The sequence below is a fragment of the Pelodiscus sinensis genome, chromosome 1 (genome assembly GCF_049634645.1).
Source record: "Pelodiscus sinensis isolate JC-2024 chromosome 1, ASM4963464v1, whole genome shotgun sequence".
Classification (NCBI taxonomy): Eukaryota; Metazoa; Chordata; order Testudines; family Trionychidae; genus Pelodiscus; species Pelodiscus sinensis.
Window position 1 is genome coordinate 81,562,091 of NC_134711.1, and position 17,350 is coordinate 81,579,440.

Below are 17,350 nucleotides of genomic sequence, written 5' to 3' on the forward strand. Positions count from 1 at the left end.
TCCGGTCCGGGAGAGTTGGCAACTCGTAATTCCGCCCCCTCCGCTCGCAGGATGGCAGCGCTGGGGCTGGGCGGCAAAAGCCCAGTGGACTTTGAGCTGATCTCTGGGCTGTTCCCGGCCTTGCTCGCCTCTGGCTGGGGCTGCAGCTGCAGCTGCCCCTGTCCCTGCTCAGGCATGGCTGGCGAGCACCGGCTCTTGCTGCGCAACGCCCAACAGCTGGTGCTGGTCTGCACCGAGGGCGAGAAGTACCTGCTGCAGGCGGGCATGCACAGCCTGGCCGTGCTCAGTAACGCCAGCCTGGTGATCGGCACGTAAGTGTGCGGCGTGTGCACCTGTCTGCCTGCGCGGCTACAAGTCTCAGAGGGGGGGGGGGGCAGTTAGAGAATTAACAAATCTAAACTAATCTGATCTAATCTTATCTGTCCATCCCCACACACCCCATCCAGCTCTCTCTCTCTCAAGATCAGCTCATCTGAAGAAGTGGGTTTTGCCCATTAAAGCTCATGGTACTATACAATAGATTCTATCTATGTATGTCTCTAAGGCTATGTCTAGACTACAGGGGTTTTCCCCGGGAACGGGAACGCGTCTGCTTTTCCGACTTTTTTTGTGGGAGAAGAGCAGACAAGCTCTTTTGGAAGCCCTGTCTTCCTTGTGCCACGAGGAAAAAGGGTTCTTCTGAAAGAGGAGTTTTTTTCCAAAATTTGACCCAGTATAGACAGGGCAAATTTCAGAAAAGCCTCTTCCAACAAAACTATCGGAAAAAGGTACGCAAATTGCAGAGTGCAATTTACGTACCTTTTTCCAATAAAAAGTGGCAGTGTAGACATAGCCTAAGGTGCCACTGGATTACAGTCTGTCTGCCCCGAGCAGGGCTAAACCCCATACCAGCTCTCTCCTAGCCATGGGGCATCTGCTCTCTTTTCTCCTCAGAGCTTAACAAAATAGAACCTGTTGCATACAGCTGTTCATTCTGTCTTTATAAAAGGCAAATTTTTCAGGTCTGCAGGCTCTCTTTTGGTGTTGTTGGATGCCACCTGTAATTCCTTTGAAAAGTTGTCCATTTTTATTTCAGTCCATAATAAGATATTCCCAAATGCTAATTTATTCATTGCTTGTGGCTAAAGATAAGAAAAAATACACGTGATTCTTCATGTTCCTGGATTAACTCGGGTGCCAAGAAAAGAAGCTGCAGACTGGAATCTATCATTTTTTAATCAGGGTTTCCAGTTGAGAAACAAAGTTACTTTTTTGTTTTAAAAATAGAGCTCTTGGCTTAAGTGTGCCAATAATACACATGCGACTTAGGCTATGTCTACACTACAAAGAAAAGTCAGAAAAAGAGACGCAAATCGCAATTTGCGTATCTTTTTCCACTTTTTTTTTCAGAAGAGGCTTTTCTGAGATTTGGCCCATCTTCACTGAGCCAAATTTTGGGAAAACCTCCTCTTTCAGAACATCCCTTATTCCTCATACAATGAGGAATACAGGGATGCTGGAAGAATGCGTCCACTTTTTCAGAAACTGTTCTGAAAAAGCAGATGTGTTCCTTGGACACAGCAAAGCTTTTCCAGGATACCTCTGGAATCCTGGAAAAGCTCTGCAGTGTAGGCATAACCTTAAGTTGCTGTGCCATAAAACTTCAGTGTCACAGTGCTAATGGTGAGACGTGACACACAAACTCTTTAAATGAGTATTCTGAAAAGTTATTCTGGAATCATTATATTCTTGGTAGTTACAAAATGATTTAGTCTTAGAATCTACAAAAACTTAAACAGGTAGTATCAAAGGCAGTAACGGGGGTGCGAAGAGTAGGCGGGACGCTGGCACAGCATCTGTCTGCAGCAAGGCCGGGCTCGCTGTGGACAGAGGCTGCTCCGTGGGATGCCGGAGCGGCCTCTGTCCGTAGGGAGCTCAGGATTTTTAAACTGGATTTCTTCGCAGACTGGTTCTCCTGCCACTCCATGCTGCTGCTTCTGGTACAGAGGCAGCAGCACACGGTTGCAGGGGGCTCCCAAGGAGTGGGGATGGGGAGCACACTAGCTGCCAGCCCTGCTCCCAGGGAGTATTTTAGTAACCGTGTAACTGCTAAAAATTGTTGCAGCTACACAATTACTAAAATACATGATATCTAACATCCCTATTGGAAACCATAATCCCAACTATAAATACAAAATGGTGGGGTCTTATTTAGCAGTTACCATTCACAAAACAGATTTTGGAGTCATCTTAGATAACTCTCTGAAAACATCAACAGAGTGTACAGCAGCAGTCAAAAACAAAACACAAAACAAAAACAACCACCCCCCAACCTAACAAAATGATAGGAACCATTAGAAAAAGGCTTGATAGTAAGACAGTAAAGTATCATAATGCCACTACATAAATCCATGGTACATTCACCCCTTGAGTACAGCATGCAGTTCTGATCTCCCCATCTTAAAAAAGATATACAGGTTGGACCTTCTTGATCCGGCACCCTTGAGACCCGACCTTTCCTAGATGAGGCATTTTGCTGGAGCAGAGACAGTCATTTCTGGCTCCTCTACCACCAATGCCCCCAGACCTGGCCTGGCTGCTGGCTGGAGTCTGCCACCAGCACTGCTGCCCTGTTGACCCAGACAAGCTTCCTGGCCCCACTCGGCAGCCCTGTTGGGACACACCAGTCTCCCAGCCCCACTGGGTAACCCAGCTGGGATACTCTGGTCTTCCAGTCCCGCTAGCAACTCACTGCCAGCAGCCCGCTGCTCTGCCAGCCCATAGGACTCCCAGCTGCCAGCCCTCCACCAGGACTCTCAGGTTCTGGAATATCACCACAGATGTTGCCAGACCAGAGAGTTCCGGTTTACAGAGGTTGGACCTGCAGTAGAAATGGAAAAGGTACAGAGAATGGCTACTTTTCAGCTTAGAAAGAGACAACTAAGGAGGAATATGATAGAGGTCTATAAAATCAAGAATGATATAGAAAAAAATAATAGAAAAGTGCTATTTATCCCTTCACATAACACAAGAATCAGGAATCACCCAATGAAATTAACAGGAGGCAGGTTTAAAACAAAACATGGAAGTATTTCTTCATACGACACACAGTAAAGCTGTGGAACTTACATGTGTGTCCGGTATGTTAGGCAGGGGAGGGTTTTGCCTTCCCAAACCACCAGACATAGTACTGCTCACACTGCCCCCAGAACTCCTGCTGTAGGTGTTCTGGGGGCAGAGTGTTGCTGCCTCCAGCGCCCACCCTCCCAGTGCTCTGGGTCTGGGGCCACGCCACATCCCCTCCACCCTTCTTGGGGCTGGGCCGAGCCACGCGGTGCGATGTGCCCTCGTCCCTCTCTCGGTGTGCCAGGGTTGGAGAAACTGGGTTGGGCTGGGCCACGTGGCAGGGCACGCCCTCCTATGGGGCTGAGGCCATGCCATGCGCCCTCCGTCCCCCTCAAGGATGAGGCAAGTGCCTGCCTACCCACTCCCCTCTCTGTGGTTGGGAGGGGGAGTACACATGCAACGTGCTGCCCCACCTCCCTGTGAGGAGTGAGGAAGGAGTGGGGCCTCAGCATAAGGGGTGAGGCTGGAGGTGGGGCTGAAGGCTTGCCTCCACCAGCCCTACCTTCACCAACTGCCCATGGGAACTCATTACCAGAGGAGGGTGTGAAGGCCAAGACTATAACAGGGTTAAAAAAAGAACTAGGTAAGTTTGTAGAGGATAGGTCCATCAATGGCTATTAGCCAGAGTGGGCAGGGACACAACCCCAAGATCTGGGTGTCCCTAAACACCTGACTGCTAGAAGCTGGACTAGACAACAGTTCAGTTATTGAGTGAGATTGGGTGGCTCTTATAATAGTTAAAAATAGCATGTTTGAAAATTTGAATAGAAAACAGAAGAAACTTGAATGAAAAGTAAGAAACTTGAAGAAAAATGTATTCCTATGAAAGAGCTATCACATCTCTGAAAAGGTGATAGAAAGAGCTATCACATCTCTGAAAAGGTGATAGAAAGAGCTATCACATCTCTGAAAAGGTGATGCCTCAAGAGCTCCTAAAACAACTTCCTGAGTTTGCTTTTTAAACAAACTCACTGAGGCCTGTTTGTCCATTGCTTATTTTTGCAGAGATGGCTGTGTAAAAGCGGTAGGCCATGCAGATGCTATTCACCAGCAATTTTCAGACGCATCATTTGAAAAAATAATTGACTGTTCTGGGAAATGTGTATTGCCAGGTAGGTGTAGTTTCTTAACGCTAATGGTGTAAAACAGAATGGTTGGACAAGTGTATAGAAAAAGAACAAGTTCCTCAATTACACACACTCCCCAAGTTTCTGTTCTCTTTATAGTGCAAGCCATGAAGAAATTAGGCCCTTGGTATTTAAGCAACTAACCTCCTCCCTTCACATCGTTCCCAATCAGTGGAGACCATTTACAATGTCATAAGACCCAAGATATGCAGCTTGCACTTTTAAAGAGACATCAATATGAAATCTAGTCAGTTGTCTCAAAGTGTGTTGAAAATTTTTCCCGGTACTGCACCTCTTGATAAGAGGCTCTGCCCAATTTCTTGTATTTGAGAAATGTTTTTCTCTCACCTGTTGCTGTGCAAAAGGCCCAGACAAACAACATGGGAGATTCTCTGACACATATTAAAACACCCTGAAAAATATTTTCTTGAATATCTTCATAATAATCATATGTATTTTTTGCAGTAATATAAGGTAAAACATTTTTCAATCAGAAATATCGAGGTCATGAGTTTTTTTCTTCAGTTGACACTGTCCCTTTAATTTGCTTGCACTTTCTCAAGCATTTCCTTTTCCCAAACAATGAAATCTTACAGTGTACATTTATTTTATTGTTGTTGGGTTTTTTAGGTTTGGTAGATGCACATACTCATCCAGTGTGGGCTGGTGACAGGGTTCATGAGTTTGCAATGAAGGTAATTTCACATAATTACAGTTGTTTTTTCTCATGATGTTTGCTTTCATATACAACCATCTCCACTTTCTCTGTACCCTTATTTCTCATCTCTGGAAAGTAATATCAGCTATTTCGTATATAAAATAGCATCAGAAAAGAAACAACAGCTTTTGGAGACTCAGGACAAAGCATGAGAGAGAGGGCTGGAGTCCAAGGAAAAGAGATGGGGAAACAAGGAGAGAGAGAAAGAAGGAAAGAGAGAGGAAGTGAATGGCAGAGAGAAAATGAAACAGGAAAGAGACAGAAGTAAGAGAACAATACTTATAAAAGGGAGGTAAAATGGCAGTGAGGAAAATGAGAATGAAATTGGGAGTTGGAAAAAAGAAAATGAAAGGATTAAAAAAATGAAAACATCACCACATAAAGATAAACATTATTTTATTTACTCATACACCTAGAACTTGTTTCTAATGTAACCCAAATGGGGGAAGGTTTGAAATAAGGGCCTCAGATGGAGAGCCAGAAGAAGGGGAAAGGGTAAGTGTATTGAAGAAAGGATTGAAGAGGATCTGAATTTGAACGATGAGGTTGGAAAGTCCAAATGGACATGGTCGAGCCTGTAAAGGATGGAGGGAAGAGGGAGATGCAAGCACCTGAATGGCTTTGGAATAAAAGGTTTTCACTTCTGCAGTGCTTGTTGTTTCTGTGGCATATTTTTTTTAATATCAGTGTGTGATATCAAGTTGGGTGAGGGAGGAATTAATTTATGACTATATATTGCTGAGATTGTAAGGTCTTCGGGACAGGGACTGTCTCTTATTCTACTTGTATAGCACAATGCAGCTCAAAGCTTTGTTGGCCACAGGCAACAGTGTAATAAACATGATGGCTGTGTCTAGACTGGCCAGTTTTTCTGGAAAATCAGCCGCTTTTCCGGAAAAACTTGCCAGCTGTCTACACTGGCCGCTTGAATTTCCGCAAAAGCACTGACTTCCTACTGTAAGAAATCAGTGCTTCTTGTGGAAATACTATTCTTCTCCCGTTCAGGCAAAAGTCCCTGTTTGCGCGAAAGGGCCAGTATAGACAGCCATTTTCGCGATCGGGGCTTTCTTGCGGAAAAGCGCGTCTAGATTGGCATGGACACTTTTCCGCAAAAAGTGCTTTTGCGGAAAAGCGTCCATGCCAATCTAGAGGCTCTGTTCCGAAAATGCTTTTAACGGAAAACTTTTCCGTTAAAAGCATTTCCGGAAAATCATGCCAATCTAGACGCAGCTGATTAGTAATAATAGGAGTGTTTGCTACGTGATGCTGTTAAAAGAGAGATGAGAATTGCTATGTAATTTATCTAGCGAGAGTGAATGAGAGGGATAATTTTATCAAGATATAGCCTTGCATCAGAACACAGTGAAGGGGCCCTCCTGTGATTTTAACCATATTTGTGTTTCCCTCCAAAATGCTAAAGCTGGTCCTGCTAAAAAATGATAATATTCAGGTAATGCAGCTCCTGCGTAAAACTGTGTCAGTGGTAAAACAGACAACAAAACCAAAAGTAATAACTGCTTTGTGTAAGCGGGGGAATGGTCCCGCTCTTGTGGGGAACTTTCCTGGCTTCTATACACCCCGGTGAAATGAACCAGCGAAAGGATCTGAGTCCCCGCTCCCACTTCCTTTACCCCACGGCTCCCTGATCCTGAGGGCTCCCCCTCCACTCTCCTGAGTAGCAGAGCCCTTGAAACCCCAACAAGGCTGGGCCCAGGTTTCCTGGGGCTTAATCCCTGACCTTGTAGTCACTAGGGGCAGGAGTTAGGGTGTCCCCACTCCGAGGTGCTCTCTTTACACTGCAGGCCTTCTTGGCCCAGTGACCACTTCATAAGGTTCAAAGCAAATACAATTTATTAAACATCAACTGATTAAAGAGAATAGAATAAGAAACAATGAGAATGGTTAAATGAGAACACACAGCCCTGCTCTGTAGCACAGGGACATCAACACAGCAGTCTGCAGAGTGTAAGGACAGTTCACAGTCTCTTCCTTAGAAGCCCTGGATGTGCTGCAAGGGGCTGCAGGCTGGACACGCTTGCACTGGCAGTGACCACACAGCCTCAGTCTCTAAGTGGCCAGACCCCTCTCCCAGTCCAGAGCCTTTCCCCACACTTTGCAGGTCCCAGTAGCTCACCACATCCAGCTGCAGGCTGTGCTGCTTGGCCAGTTCCAGCTCCTTGTGTTGTTTCTCTGTTCCTTTTGGCTTTCTGAGCACTGCCAGTCTGCTGCTCAACACAGGGTCTGCACTGCTTGGCCTGTCTGTGTCTGGTTCTGTTGCTGCAGGACTTCTTCTTGTACTCCTCTTTCAGCTCTCTGTCTTTGCAGGACCTCTTCTGCACACAGCTTGTTTGTTCAGAGACAGAGCCAGAACAATCCCCACTTACAACCTGTCAGTCAGGCTGAGCTGGAGTGTTGACTGCTTTCCATTGTCTCTGGGGTCTGTCGGTCTCATGAACCCTTCCCCTTCTGAAGCTGATAAACCAAAAAACTCCCACAGAGTTTTAGTAAGGGGTAACAGACCCCTTACATTTGGGTAGGACAAAGTCCAGTTCATTGTGTCTTGTTTCTTCCTCCTCCCCTTCCCCATGTCCCCTTTTTTAAATAACACAAGTTACCTGCAGATAGAAATTCCAGATTATGCCTTTAAATCTGTTTTAAGAAAGGGGATTTGATCTTCTAAAGAGGTGTTTCTCAACTTTGTTGATACCTGAGACCAGCTTACTTCCTTCCTAAACTGTATCAGGGAGATCTCAAAGACTGGCCATTGAGAAACACTGTTCTAAAGGACATCACTCCTTTCTGCAAATCTCCCACCTCTGAAGATGGTTCTGTCCAACCAAACCATCAGACACAATGCTGCCCTCCTCAGTAGACACTCTTATTCCATTTTTCTGGCTGGTGGCTTCTACTGGAACATGTTGTGTAAAATCCAACTGAATGCACTGCTGGGAGGAAATACTTCAGCACTAAAAGATTTTTTTGTGGCATGACAGCACTGCTAGAGCCTTTTGAGGGCCAGATTCAGCACTAGTACAGGGAACTTATCTCCCTGTTTAATCCCTTATATGATCTAAGGGAACTCTAGAGTGTCATGCCTCGTGCAATGGCTGTGAGGTAGAATTCCCAGGTCATCAAACCATCCCAGAACCCCAGCTGTTCCAGAGGGTGCAGTGGTTCATAGAGTAGTCTCTGAAGCTCCTACACACAGTCACCTGCCATGCAGGAATTCCTTTGCATTGGTTTGGCTTACATAAATGGGCCATGGCACAGGGATGAATTTTCCTGATACCTTTTCTCATCACCTTCAGCTCCCCTTCACTTTCTTTCATCCTATGGAAATGAATCTGTAAAAGCAGGCCAGATCTAGGGCTAGTGACCTCTTCCAAGGTCAGGAGAAGTTTCCCTTACATAGTTCCATCACTGGGATGGTTTTTTGTCTTCCCTCCCCACTGTGCATTAGGCCAGATACGCCTTGTAGAATCCCTTGAAGAAGATGGATAGTATTCTCTGGTTTAAGAGAGAAATTTGTTTTTAGCTGGCAGGTGATTCCTACATGGACATTCACCAAGCTGGAGGGGGAATACATTTTACTGTGGAACACACCCAAAGAGCCTCAGAAGAGGAGCTGTTCAGTACTTTCAAACACCGATTGCTGCGTATGCTCAGAGCAGGAACCACTTTGGTCGAATGCAAGAGTGGATATGGTTTAAACCTAGAAACCGAGCTTAAAATGCTCAAGGTGATTGAACGGGCTAGACGGTTACTGGATATCAACATTTCCTCTACATACTGCGGAGCTCATTCGGTGCCTAAGTAATGTTTATTTTTTCTTGTTCTTTTAAACAGTCTTACTCTCATATTATTTTGTGAAACATGAATGCAACTGCTATGTGAATAAACTATGAATTGATGACAGATTATTCAGAAATAAATGAAGAGCAGCAGCGCCTGGTGGGGAGCGAAGGAGGCTGGAACAAAATTTGGCTACCTCATCCAGTTTGTTTTGGGGCTCATTTTTTGTTTCCCCAAAATGGCAACAAAGAGTATAGCATTAGAAATTACAGCATACAACAAAGCAATGCTTTCCTATACGGAAAAGAGAAGTGAAGGAGCATAATGGTGCGGTGGCAGTCAGTTATGAAAATATCCAGGCTATTAGTTTTCATACAGAAATTGATTGGATTTAGCTAATGGGGATGTAATCATCATTTGCAATTACTGACTCCATGGAACTCCTTTTCAGAAAGTCTCTCTGCATTTGCTACTGCCATCGGACCGCACAATCTGCCTGTTTTTCATTTTAACTAGTTAACAGAAAACAGTATTATAATACTTAATCATCAGAAGTTTTAATAAAATAACAACTTGATATACTTCCTCTCAATCAGCTAATAACTGCATCCTATGTGTGTGATCCCAGGATTCAGGTACTATTGGCAATAGGAACCACACTCTTGTTATCTAAATAATTGGACTATTAGCGAGCATTCTGGTTGGTCAAGAGGGATCCAACTGTAGTACATTAACAAAACCACCCACGCCTTCTTCTTTCATATTTTTTTAATTTATTTTCATTTCCAATGCAGAAGATAACTGTTTAGGTTTATGAGACTACACTGTATTACAGAGTTCATGTCACAGAGGAGAGTGACAACAGGAGTCCTGGACAAAGGGTGTTGTACGATAAAAGTAGCACATGCTGACAAACTGAGAAATAGGCCTGGTCAAAAACAGGCATGTAACAGAGGAATGCATAACAATGTAGAAATATACAACAGTACCTTAAAATTATATACCTCCAAGTGTCCACTGCACCGCCCCATCTCCCATTACATTCATGCCAGTTTCTCCTGCTTTAATCAATTATTAACCTATTATTCTCCTAGAGCTATAGCTTTTAGATTTTTGTGGGGTTTTTTGACAAAAAAAATTCAGTTTCTTTTTTGTTTGTTTGTTTTTAAACCTGGAGAATTTTGATTAAAATGGTCAAAAAGCCATTTTTTATCAAAAACAATTTTTAAGCAAAAACATTTCAAGCCGTTTTAAAAACTAATCCATTGGCATTCCAGATAGCATTAGTTTACCTCAGAGTACACCAGGTGTTATGCAGATATAAATTCCCATTCTCAACAGGTGCAAAGTTCCAGCCTCAGGGTCTGATTCTGCTTTCTGATGATGTAAATCAGGTCTAACTTCAGAAAAGTCAGTGGAGATAGTCTATAGCAACCCACATTTGGCTTTTTTAAGAGTTTCCTCAGTTCTGTCTACAATTCAGTTGCCACCTCCTGTAGTCTGCAGGTCTTCTCAGGTCCAAATCTCAAAATCTTTACACCATCTATATGCACATAAAAGGATACTATGTGATTTTTAAACTCTTATCTTCTAATACCTCTGTCTCAGTACAAGTCCTGGGTTTTTTTCACTCTTACAGTCCATAAAAAATGGCGTAGTTAAATTACATATAAGTTACAAAAGCTTCACAATGGCTGAATTCACGGCAGAGATGTCATTGCAGATCTTTAGCCTCAGTTGTTTATTATTTTTATCTCTCAAAGATATAAAGAAATAAAAAATCTCTATTTAGCTTTCTTAAAATAGCACTTGCTGACCTCCTATAGGCAATCTTCATGTATCAATGACAGCTCAAAGTGGCTGAGACTATCAAAGCAGTATAGTATCTTGCTAGAATGCCTTGGTAAGACAAAACCAGCTCTCCATGGGTGCATTTACACAGCACCCTAAACTTGAAATAAGATACACAATTTGTGAAATGCAAATTGTGTATCTTATTTCAAATCTATTTTGAAATGGCTTCTTTTGAACTTTGGTGCATCTACACAGCATCACATTTTGAAATAACATGCTATTTTGAGCAATCCCTTAACCCTAGTGCAACAAGGTTTACCAGGATGGTGAAATAGCATGCACATTATTTTGAAAAATATTTAGAAAGAATGGGTGGCTTGTGTAGATGCGGGGTAGCTATTTCAAGATACCAATGGTATTCTGAAATAGCCGTACAGTGTAGATATAACCTGTGACTATGAAAGACTGGGGAAAAATGTGTATGTGAAAGAGAGAGGTAAATTTAAAGTCAATTTTGTGCTGAATGCCCCTATTAGCTTTGATAATTAGGTAGCTACCACCCAAGTTAATGTTTTGGTTTTTTTTTAAGTGTCTGAAAGTCAGTTTTGAGCATAAAATATAAGCAATTCAGAATGTATAAATAGAAAGGTAGAAGAATGCTTTTTAAAAGGCAAAAAATGGTTGACATCTAAAGAAATCTAGTTTACAAATAAGATAGAGATAGCATAATCCTTTTAAAATGACATAATTAAATCATGTTTGTTTTATATGAATTACAATATTGTCCCTTTTGTATTTTGTTTTTAAAATTTAAATAGATTGGGTTTTAAAAAAAGGCAGCAATTGAAGTAAAATCAGTGATTTACAAATGCTCAGAAACATCAACAAAGATAAAAATAATATGGTCAAGTGTGCTTTTGTCATATGCTAAATGTCTGGGAGGGTTGTATATCTACTTTTTAAACTAATACAGTGTATTATATGCATGAATTTAGAGTTCTCCAAGGTTCAAAAATGAAATCATTCTATGTCTTTGTAAAATTTTCTTTACTTTAGAGGGAAAACTGCTACTGAAGCCACAGATGACATTATCATTAACCATCTCCCTAAACTGAAGGAACTGGACCTAAATAAGGAAATACATGTTAATAATATAGATGTGTTCTGTGAGAAAGGTGTCTTTGATCTAAATTGTACCAGAAGAATTCTTCAGGCTGGAAAAAATATGGGGTTACAGATTAATTTCCATGGTGACGAACTCCATCCAATGAAATCTGCAGAGGTACCTCTACATTTCATATGTATTTAAGCCATTTTTGCTTTTGACTTGCCTTTGGGAGAACTGATGCTTTAAGAGACTTACAATATTCCAAATCAATGTATAAAAGAATAAGTAGGTTGTAAAATAAATCAGAAGTGCCACTCATGTGCAAAGTGCATGAGTTACAGTTGTGGAATCTTTGACCTTTATTGGTAACTTTTCTATTGGCTAGTCAATATTGACTTAGCTGATCCTATGAAGTAGCAAGGTAAATAGCAAAGATAAATATCTGTGACCCTCTCATTACTGGTACAAAGTATAGGTTTTGATACAATATTTTAAAAATATTTTGTCCTCAGTCATGCAGTTCATTTCTTTTCAACAGTACTGACATTCCCACTGGCAGCAGCAAATAACAATTCTGTAGGGGGAATCCGAGTCCATATTTCATCATTTGAGAAATGCCTGCTTTAATCCCACTTCATTAATCTGCCAATTTTTGTTGCAGTTGGAGAGGATCAGTCTTGACTAACATAGCATTTTGTACCATGTGTAACTCCAGCATTTCATAGTTTCTCTGTTTGCATAAGAATATCAGCTTCCATCATCTCTCTTCTGCACAAAACCTGTTTATAATTTTATCCTTAATTGTACAGTCATTTATATTCGAGTCATTAAAAAAAAATACTGTTTAAGGCATCAGTCAGCCCAAATTATTTTGATTAAATTTTAGAAACGGTTAATAGCTTTAACTTAATAATTTAATAACTTCATGAAAGTTTTACCTGCAGTAAATTAGCAGATAATTCGTCTTTAAATTACTTATTCTTTACAGATCGCTTTTTTAAAAGTGTTTTGCAAATAGGTCTTAGGTAACATCCTAAAGAGTCGTCTGTCCAGGCAAACTGATAATAAGAACAAAGCTTCAGGGATTCATTGGTATGGTAGTAATTTTTCTGTTAAATCTTTCATTATAATCTGTTTAGCTCGGAGCGGAACTAGGAGCCCAGGCGATAAGTCACTTGGAAGAAATAAGTGATGAAGGTATCTCTGCCATGGCAAGGGCCAAGTGTGCAGCTGTCCTTTTACCAACCACTGCCTACATGCTAAGGTAACGTCATGTTGATGGATTGGAAATTACAGCCCAAACTAACAGCAGGAACATTCTTTTGACTCAAGAATCTCATATTTAAGAAGATTCTTGTCTTCCTTAACTCAGTCTTGGGGACCATGGAAAATCCCCAATCATCTTACAGGCAGTCCCCGACTTACGTGGATCCGACTTACGTCGGATCCCTAGTTACGAACGGGGTGAGGCAACTCCCGCACATGCGCAGCAGCATTCCCAGGGCTCGCTCACCTGGGTCCTAGGATCCTCCTCCTCCTCCTCGGGCCGGCTCCGACTGGGGTCCCGCAGAGCTGCCGGGCAGAGGAAAAGTGCCTCCCCACGCCCGCTGCCCCCCTGCCAGCAACAGGCTGCCCCCTCCCCTGAGCAACAGGCTGCCGAACAGACAAAAGCAGCCTCTCCGCCCCTCCTCCCCTCTATACATGCCAGGCTCCCGGAGCGCAGCAGCGTCCCCGGGGCTCGCTCACCTGGGTCCTAGAATCCACCTCCTCCTCCTCTTCGGCCGGCTCCAACTGGCCTCTGCCTGCAGCAGCTGGCCACAGGGACAGGGATCCCGCAGAGCTGCCGGGCAGAGGAAAAGTGCCTCCCCACGCCCGCTGCCCCCCCCCCCCGCAGCCTCGCATCCTGCACGCTTCCCCCCTCCCCCCCTGCCAGCAACAGGCTGCCCCCTCCCCTGAGCAACAGGCTGCAGAACAGCAGACAAAAGCAGCCTCTCCGCCCCTCCTCCCCCTATACATGCTGGGCTCCCTGGGCAAACAAAGACTCCACCAAAACAAACAAAGTGCTGGCCTCATTGTGTTAGCAAAAAAAGGACCCTCCTCCTAGAACCCTGGGTGGTGTGTGGAAATAAAGCTATTAGCTCAAAGCATGGTGCAGAGCTGTTTGGTATTTGATGAGTTACTCCTTTAGTCCTGAGTTTGTCACAGGGACAGAAATAGATGTGAAATCTTCTGAACAGGGGAACAGACAGCAAAACAAACATTAGAGGGGAGTTAACCTTTCCCTATGCTATCCAAAACTAAAAAAAATGTTTGGCTAGAGTTTCCCCTACAATATGTACCAGTTCCGACTTACATACAAATTCAACTTAAGAACAAACCTACGGTCCCTATCTTGTACGTAACCCGGGGACTGCCTGTATTTCCTAGGGGATCCCATAAAAGTCTAGACAATGCCCTTTTCCTCAGATGCACTCAGATGGGTCCCCAGAAACCCAGTCTGCAATAGGTCTTAGCCTATCTAATGCATTAACTACTGTAAAGCAGCCAGACATTAACTCAAGATGTCACCCTTCAAACTAGATTTGTTTTCACTAACCCAGTTTATAAGTGCATTATGTACATTTGCTTACATGTGAAAGCTTCTCCTAGATCTGATTTTAAGGAAATGAACTGCTTGTTTGCCTAACAAGCTGAAAAAGTTAAATATCAAATGTTAGCAATTTTGTTTAATTTTTACCTAGGCAACATCATGTATTTTCTGAAAAGCTTGAGGTGCATTTGACAGCTAGATCACATACAGATTGATAAACAATTAAATGGGTAACCTCTTTGTGTCCACACTGCAATTGGGAGGTGTGACTGCAGCATGTGTAGGTAAGCACAAGTTAGCTTTTGACTGAGCTAATGCACTAAAAATAATAGCTCAGCATCTTATTGGAGGTACTCGCCACTTCTCAAACCCTTAGTCTAATACAGGGTTACTCAACTTTGGAAGCCCCAGAGGCCACAATGATACTCACAGCACATGCCGAGGGCCGCAACTTAAGTGAGGTTGCATATACATATACATACAAATATATATGCAAATACAGTAAAACTCCATTCGTTTTACTGGACTGTCATTGCTCATTAAAAGTGCTGACATATGGATGGAAATCAGGTATATATTGCATTTTATTAATATCAGCAGAACTGACTTAAATGGCCTGTGTGTTGTGTAGTCTTCCCTTAATTTTTGTATGTGTGCTCGTCAGTGTGAAAAAAGCTACAGTAAACTTCTGAAAATCTGGCACCTTTAGGACCCAGGGGGTGCCAGATTATCAGATATGCTGGACTATCAGAAGGGGGGGCTATGAGGGGTCTGGGGTGGGGTGGAGGGGATGCCACCCCAGGCCCCTCATAGCCCCCCCTTCTGATAGTCCAGCTCTGCCCCAGGTATCCCCAATTCAGCCGCTGCTGGTCAGTTTCAGCAGCGGCTGAATCGGGGACATCTGCGGCAGAGCAGCTGGGGTGCTGCCAGGTTGGTCCGGTAGTGCCACCCCTCGGCGCTGCGAGACCAACCTGGCAGCACCCCTGCTGCTCTTGTGGACGCCTGGGACAGAGGAAAAATCTCAGTATAATAATGGCCAAGGATGATAATGTGTGTAGAATAGGTACTGTTTTCTCATCAATTTACTTAGAAATACAGAGGTCCTATAGGCTGATGTAGAGCAACGAAACAGTGAGACAGCAGGTCTTCATTCTCACTACCCTAGTTTGAGTGGCTGCCACCAAAATTATAGCTGCTGCAAAAGTGCTAGATACTAGATCCCAGCTATAAAATCAATGGAGTTGGAGATGTGTAGCTGAGATCAGAATTTGGTCTCGTTTTCAAAATGGTTAGTGAATCTGATTACATTTGATATAAGTATGTAAGTACAGTAATACATGGACCTTTTCCTGGTGTAATTCAAAGCATAATAGCTAAATGTACCGTACTGACAAATCTATTTTTTCTAGACTGAAGCAACCTCAAGCTAGGAAAATGTTAAAAGAAGGGGTTATAGTTGCTCTTGGCAGTGATTTTAACCCTAATGCATACTGCTATTCAATGGTAAGTCATTTTTAATGTATATGACTGAACACAAGATGGTTAACTCTTCTTACTGTCACAACACAGGGGTAGTGCTTGCTCACTTACAGGAATTTTCTTCATAAGAAAAAGAATCAGACCCTTATTTCCACCAGCTGAATATATGGCTCAGAGTATTTTCTTCAGAAGTGCCTCCAAGGCATAGCGACTCACTTTTTTCACCTTTGCTTTGGGAGGTTTGGCTGGTTACATAGGAGGAGGGGGCTGTGTTCCCAGCTTTTGTTTTGGAATGGGCTAGCTGCAGGAGACCTGTTACCTGTGTCAACCTGCTTAGGGGCTTTTGGCCTGACCTCCCAGCATTACAGAACAGGCAGCTGGCCTGTTTGCATTATTGGTAACTTCAGTTTCCCCCTCTATTTTTGTATTAGCCCATGGTAATGCATTTGGCCTGTGTAAACATGAAAATGTCAATGAAAGAGGCTTTAGTAGCTGCCACCATTAATGCAGCATATGCTCTTGGAAGATCCAATACACATGGCTCCATAGAGATTGGTAAAGAAGGAGATATCATTATCATTAATTCATCAAGGTATGTACTTAAATTGTTGTTTAAACCCTAATTTAACATAAAGGGCCTGATTCTCCACTGCATTGCACCTTGTGGAGTCACGTGCACCTGTACATTAGTAGCATTTTACACTGACTTTGCATTTGTTTTTAGTAGATACAAATAACTCCAATGGAGAATTTGGACCAAGCTTATTAAGACTATATTCTCATAAACCTAGTACCACAACTGTTTGGAAAGCACATTAATGACTTATTACATGAAAACAGTACTAGGAATTCTATACTAATTTGTATATCTGCAGCTTTTACTGTCTTATAATACTGAAAGGATCAGTGCATAAAACTTGCTTCTTGTGATTCAGGCTCACCCATTTGAAAATATTGATATTTTATAAATGTTTTACTGTCTTTTTAGATGGGAGCACCTGATTTATCAGTTTGGGGGACATCAAGAATTGATTGAGTATGTTATTGTGAAAGGAAAAGTTATCTACAAAAATGAAAGGGTTATGGGCTACTAAGCACTTCTTGAAAGAGGATGATTATTTAGAATGATATTAACATCAAAATTATATTGAAATGTTTCAATTACCCAAGAGCAACAGACAACTTGGATTTATATTTACTGCTACATTATTTGTATGCTCAGTGTACTTGCTCTTATGTTGAAATAAACTTTACTAATCATTTCACTCTTGTTCGTATCAAATCCACACCTATTTATACTTCTAACATTAAGCATTCTTGAAACAGAGATGTGACTCAAACAAAACAAAAGAATCTACAAAGGCAATGAGCTAGTGTTCAGATTCTGGTCAGATATATAGACTAGAGTAGAAGCCTAAGGGTTAAAGTCAATGCTGCCAAAATCTTGCGTGCAGTAGTTAACCCCCAAAGGCAGGAGTCTTGTAAGCTCTGCTGAGGTCTGGATATTTGTCATGTTGAAAGTCAGAAAAAGATTTACACAGTATTGGGTCACACTTTCAGAAAAGAGCTGCTCTCTTGTGCTTTAGGCTGGATCTGAGCTGAAAGACACATTTGTGAATGCTGACCTGAGTTTATAA

The 17,350-nt window shown here is 42.5% G+C and overlaps 1 protein-coding gene across 1 annotated transcript; it reads left to right on the forward strand.

Moving 5' to 3' along the window:
* The first annotated feature begins 78 nt into the window (after positions 1 to 78).
* On the forward strand, positions 79 to 16,978 carry AMDHD1 (amidohydrolase domain containing 1). The gene is made up of 9 exons (XM_075933688.1): positions 79 to 311; positions 4,111 to 4,217; positions 4,863 to 4,927; positions 8,486 to 8,763; positions 11,593 to 11,818; positions 12,784 to 12,908; positions 15,644 to 15,737; positions 16,145 to 16,305; positions 16,702 to 16,978. Exons 1-9 carry the CDS (start codon positions 175 to 177, stop codon positions 16,805 to 16,807), a joined length of 1,299 nt encoding a protein of 432 aa, XP_075789803.1. The 5' UTR covers positions 79 to 174; the 3' UTR covers positions 16,808 to 16,978.
* The last annotated feature ends 372 nt before the right edge of the window (positions 16,979 to 17,350 follow it).

Excerpts from the sequence above, each read along its gene's own strand:
- AMDHD1 (XM_075933688.1), top strand. The coding sequence starts at position 175 with ATGGCTGGCGAGCACCGGCTCTTGCTGCGCAACGCCCAACAGCTGGTG. Across the intron at positions 8,764-11,592 it reads GGAGCTCATTCGGTGCCTAA|AGGGAAAACTGCTACTGAAG; the intron begins GTAATGTTTATT and ends TCTTTACTTTAG. Across the intron at positions 15,738-16,144 it reads ATGCATACTGCTATTCAATG|CCCATGGTAATGCATTTGGC; the intron begins GTAAGTCATTTT and ends TTTTTGTATTAG.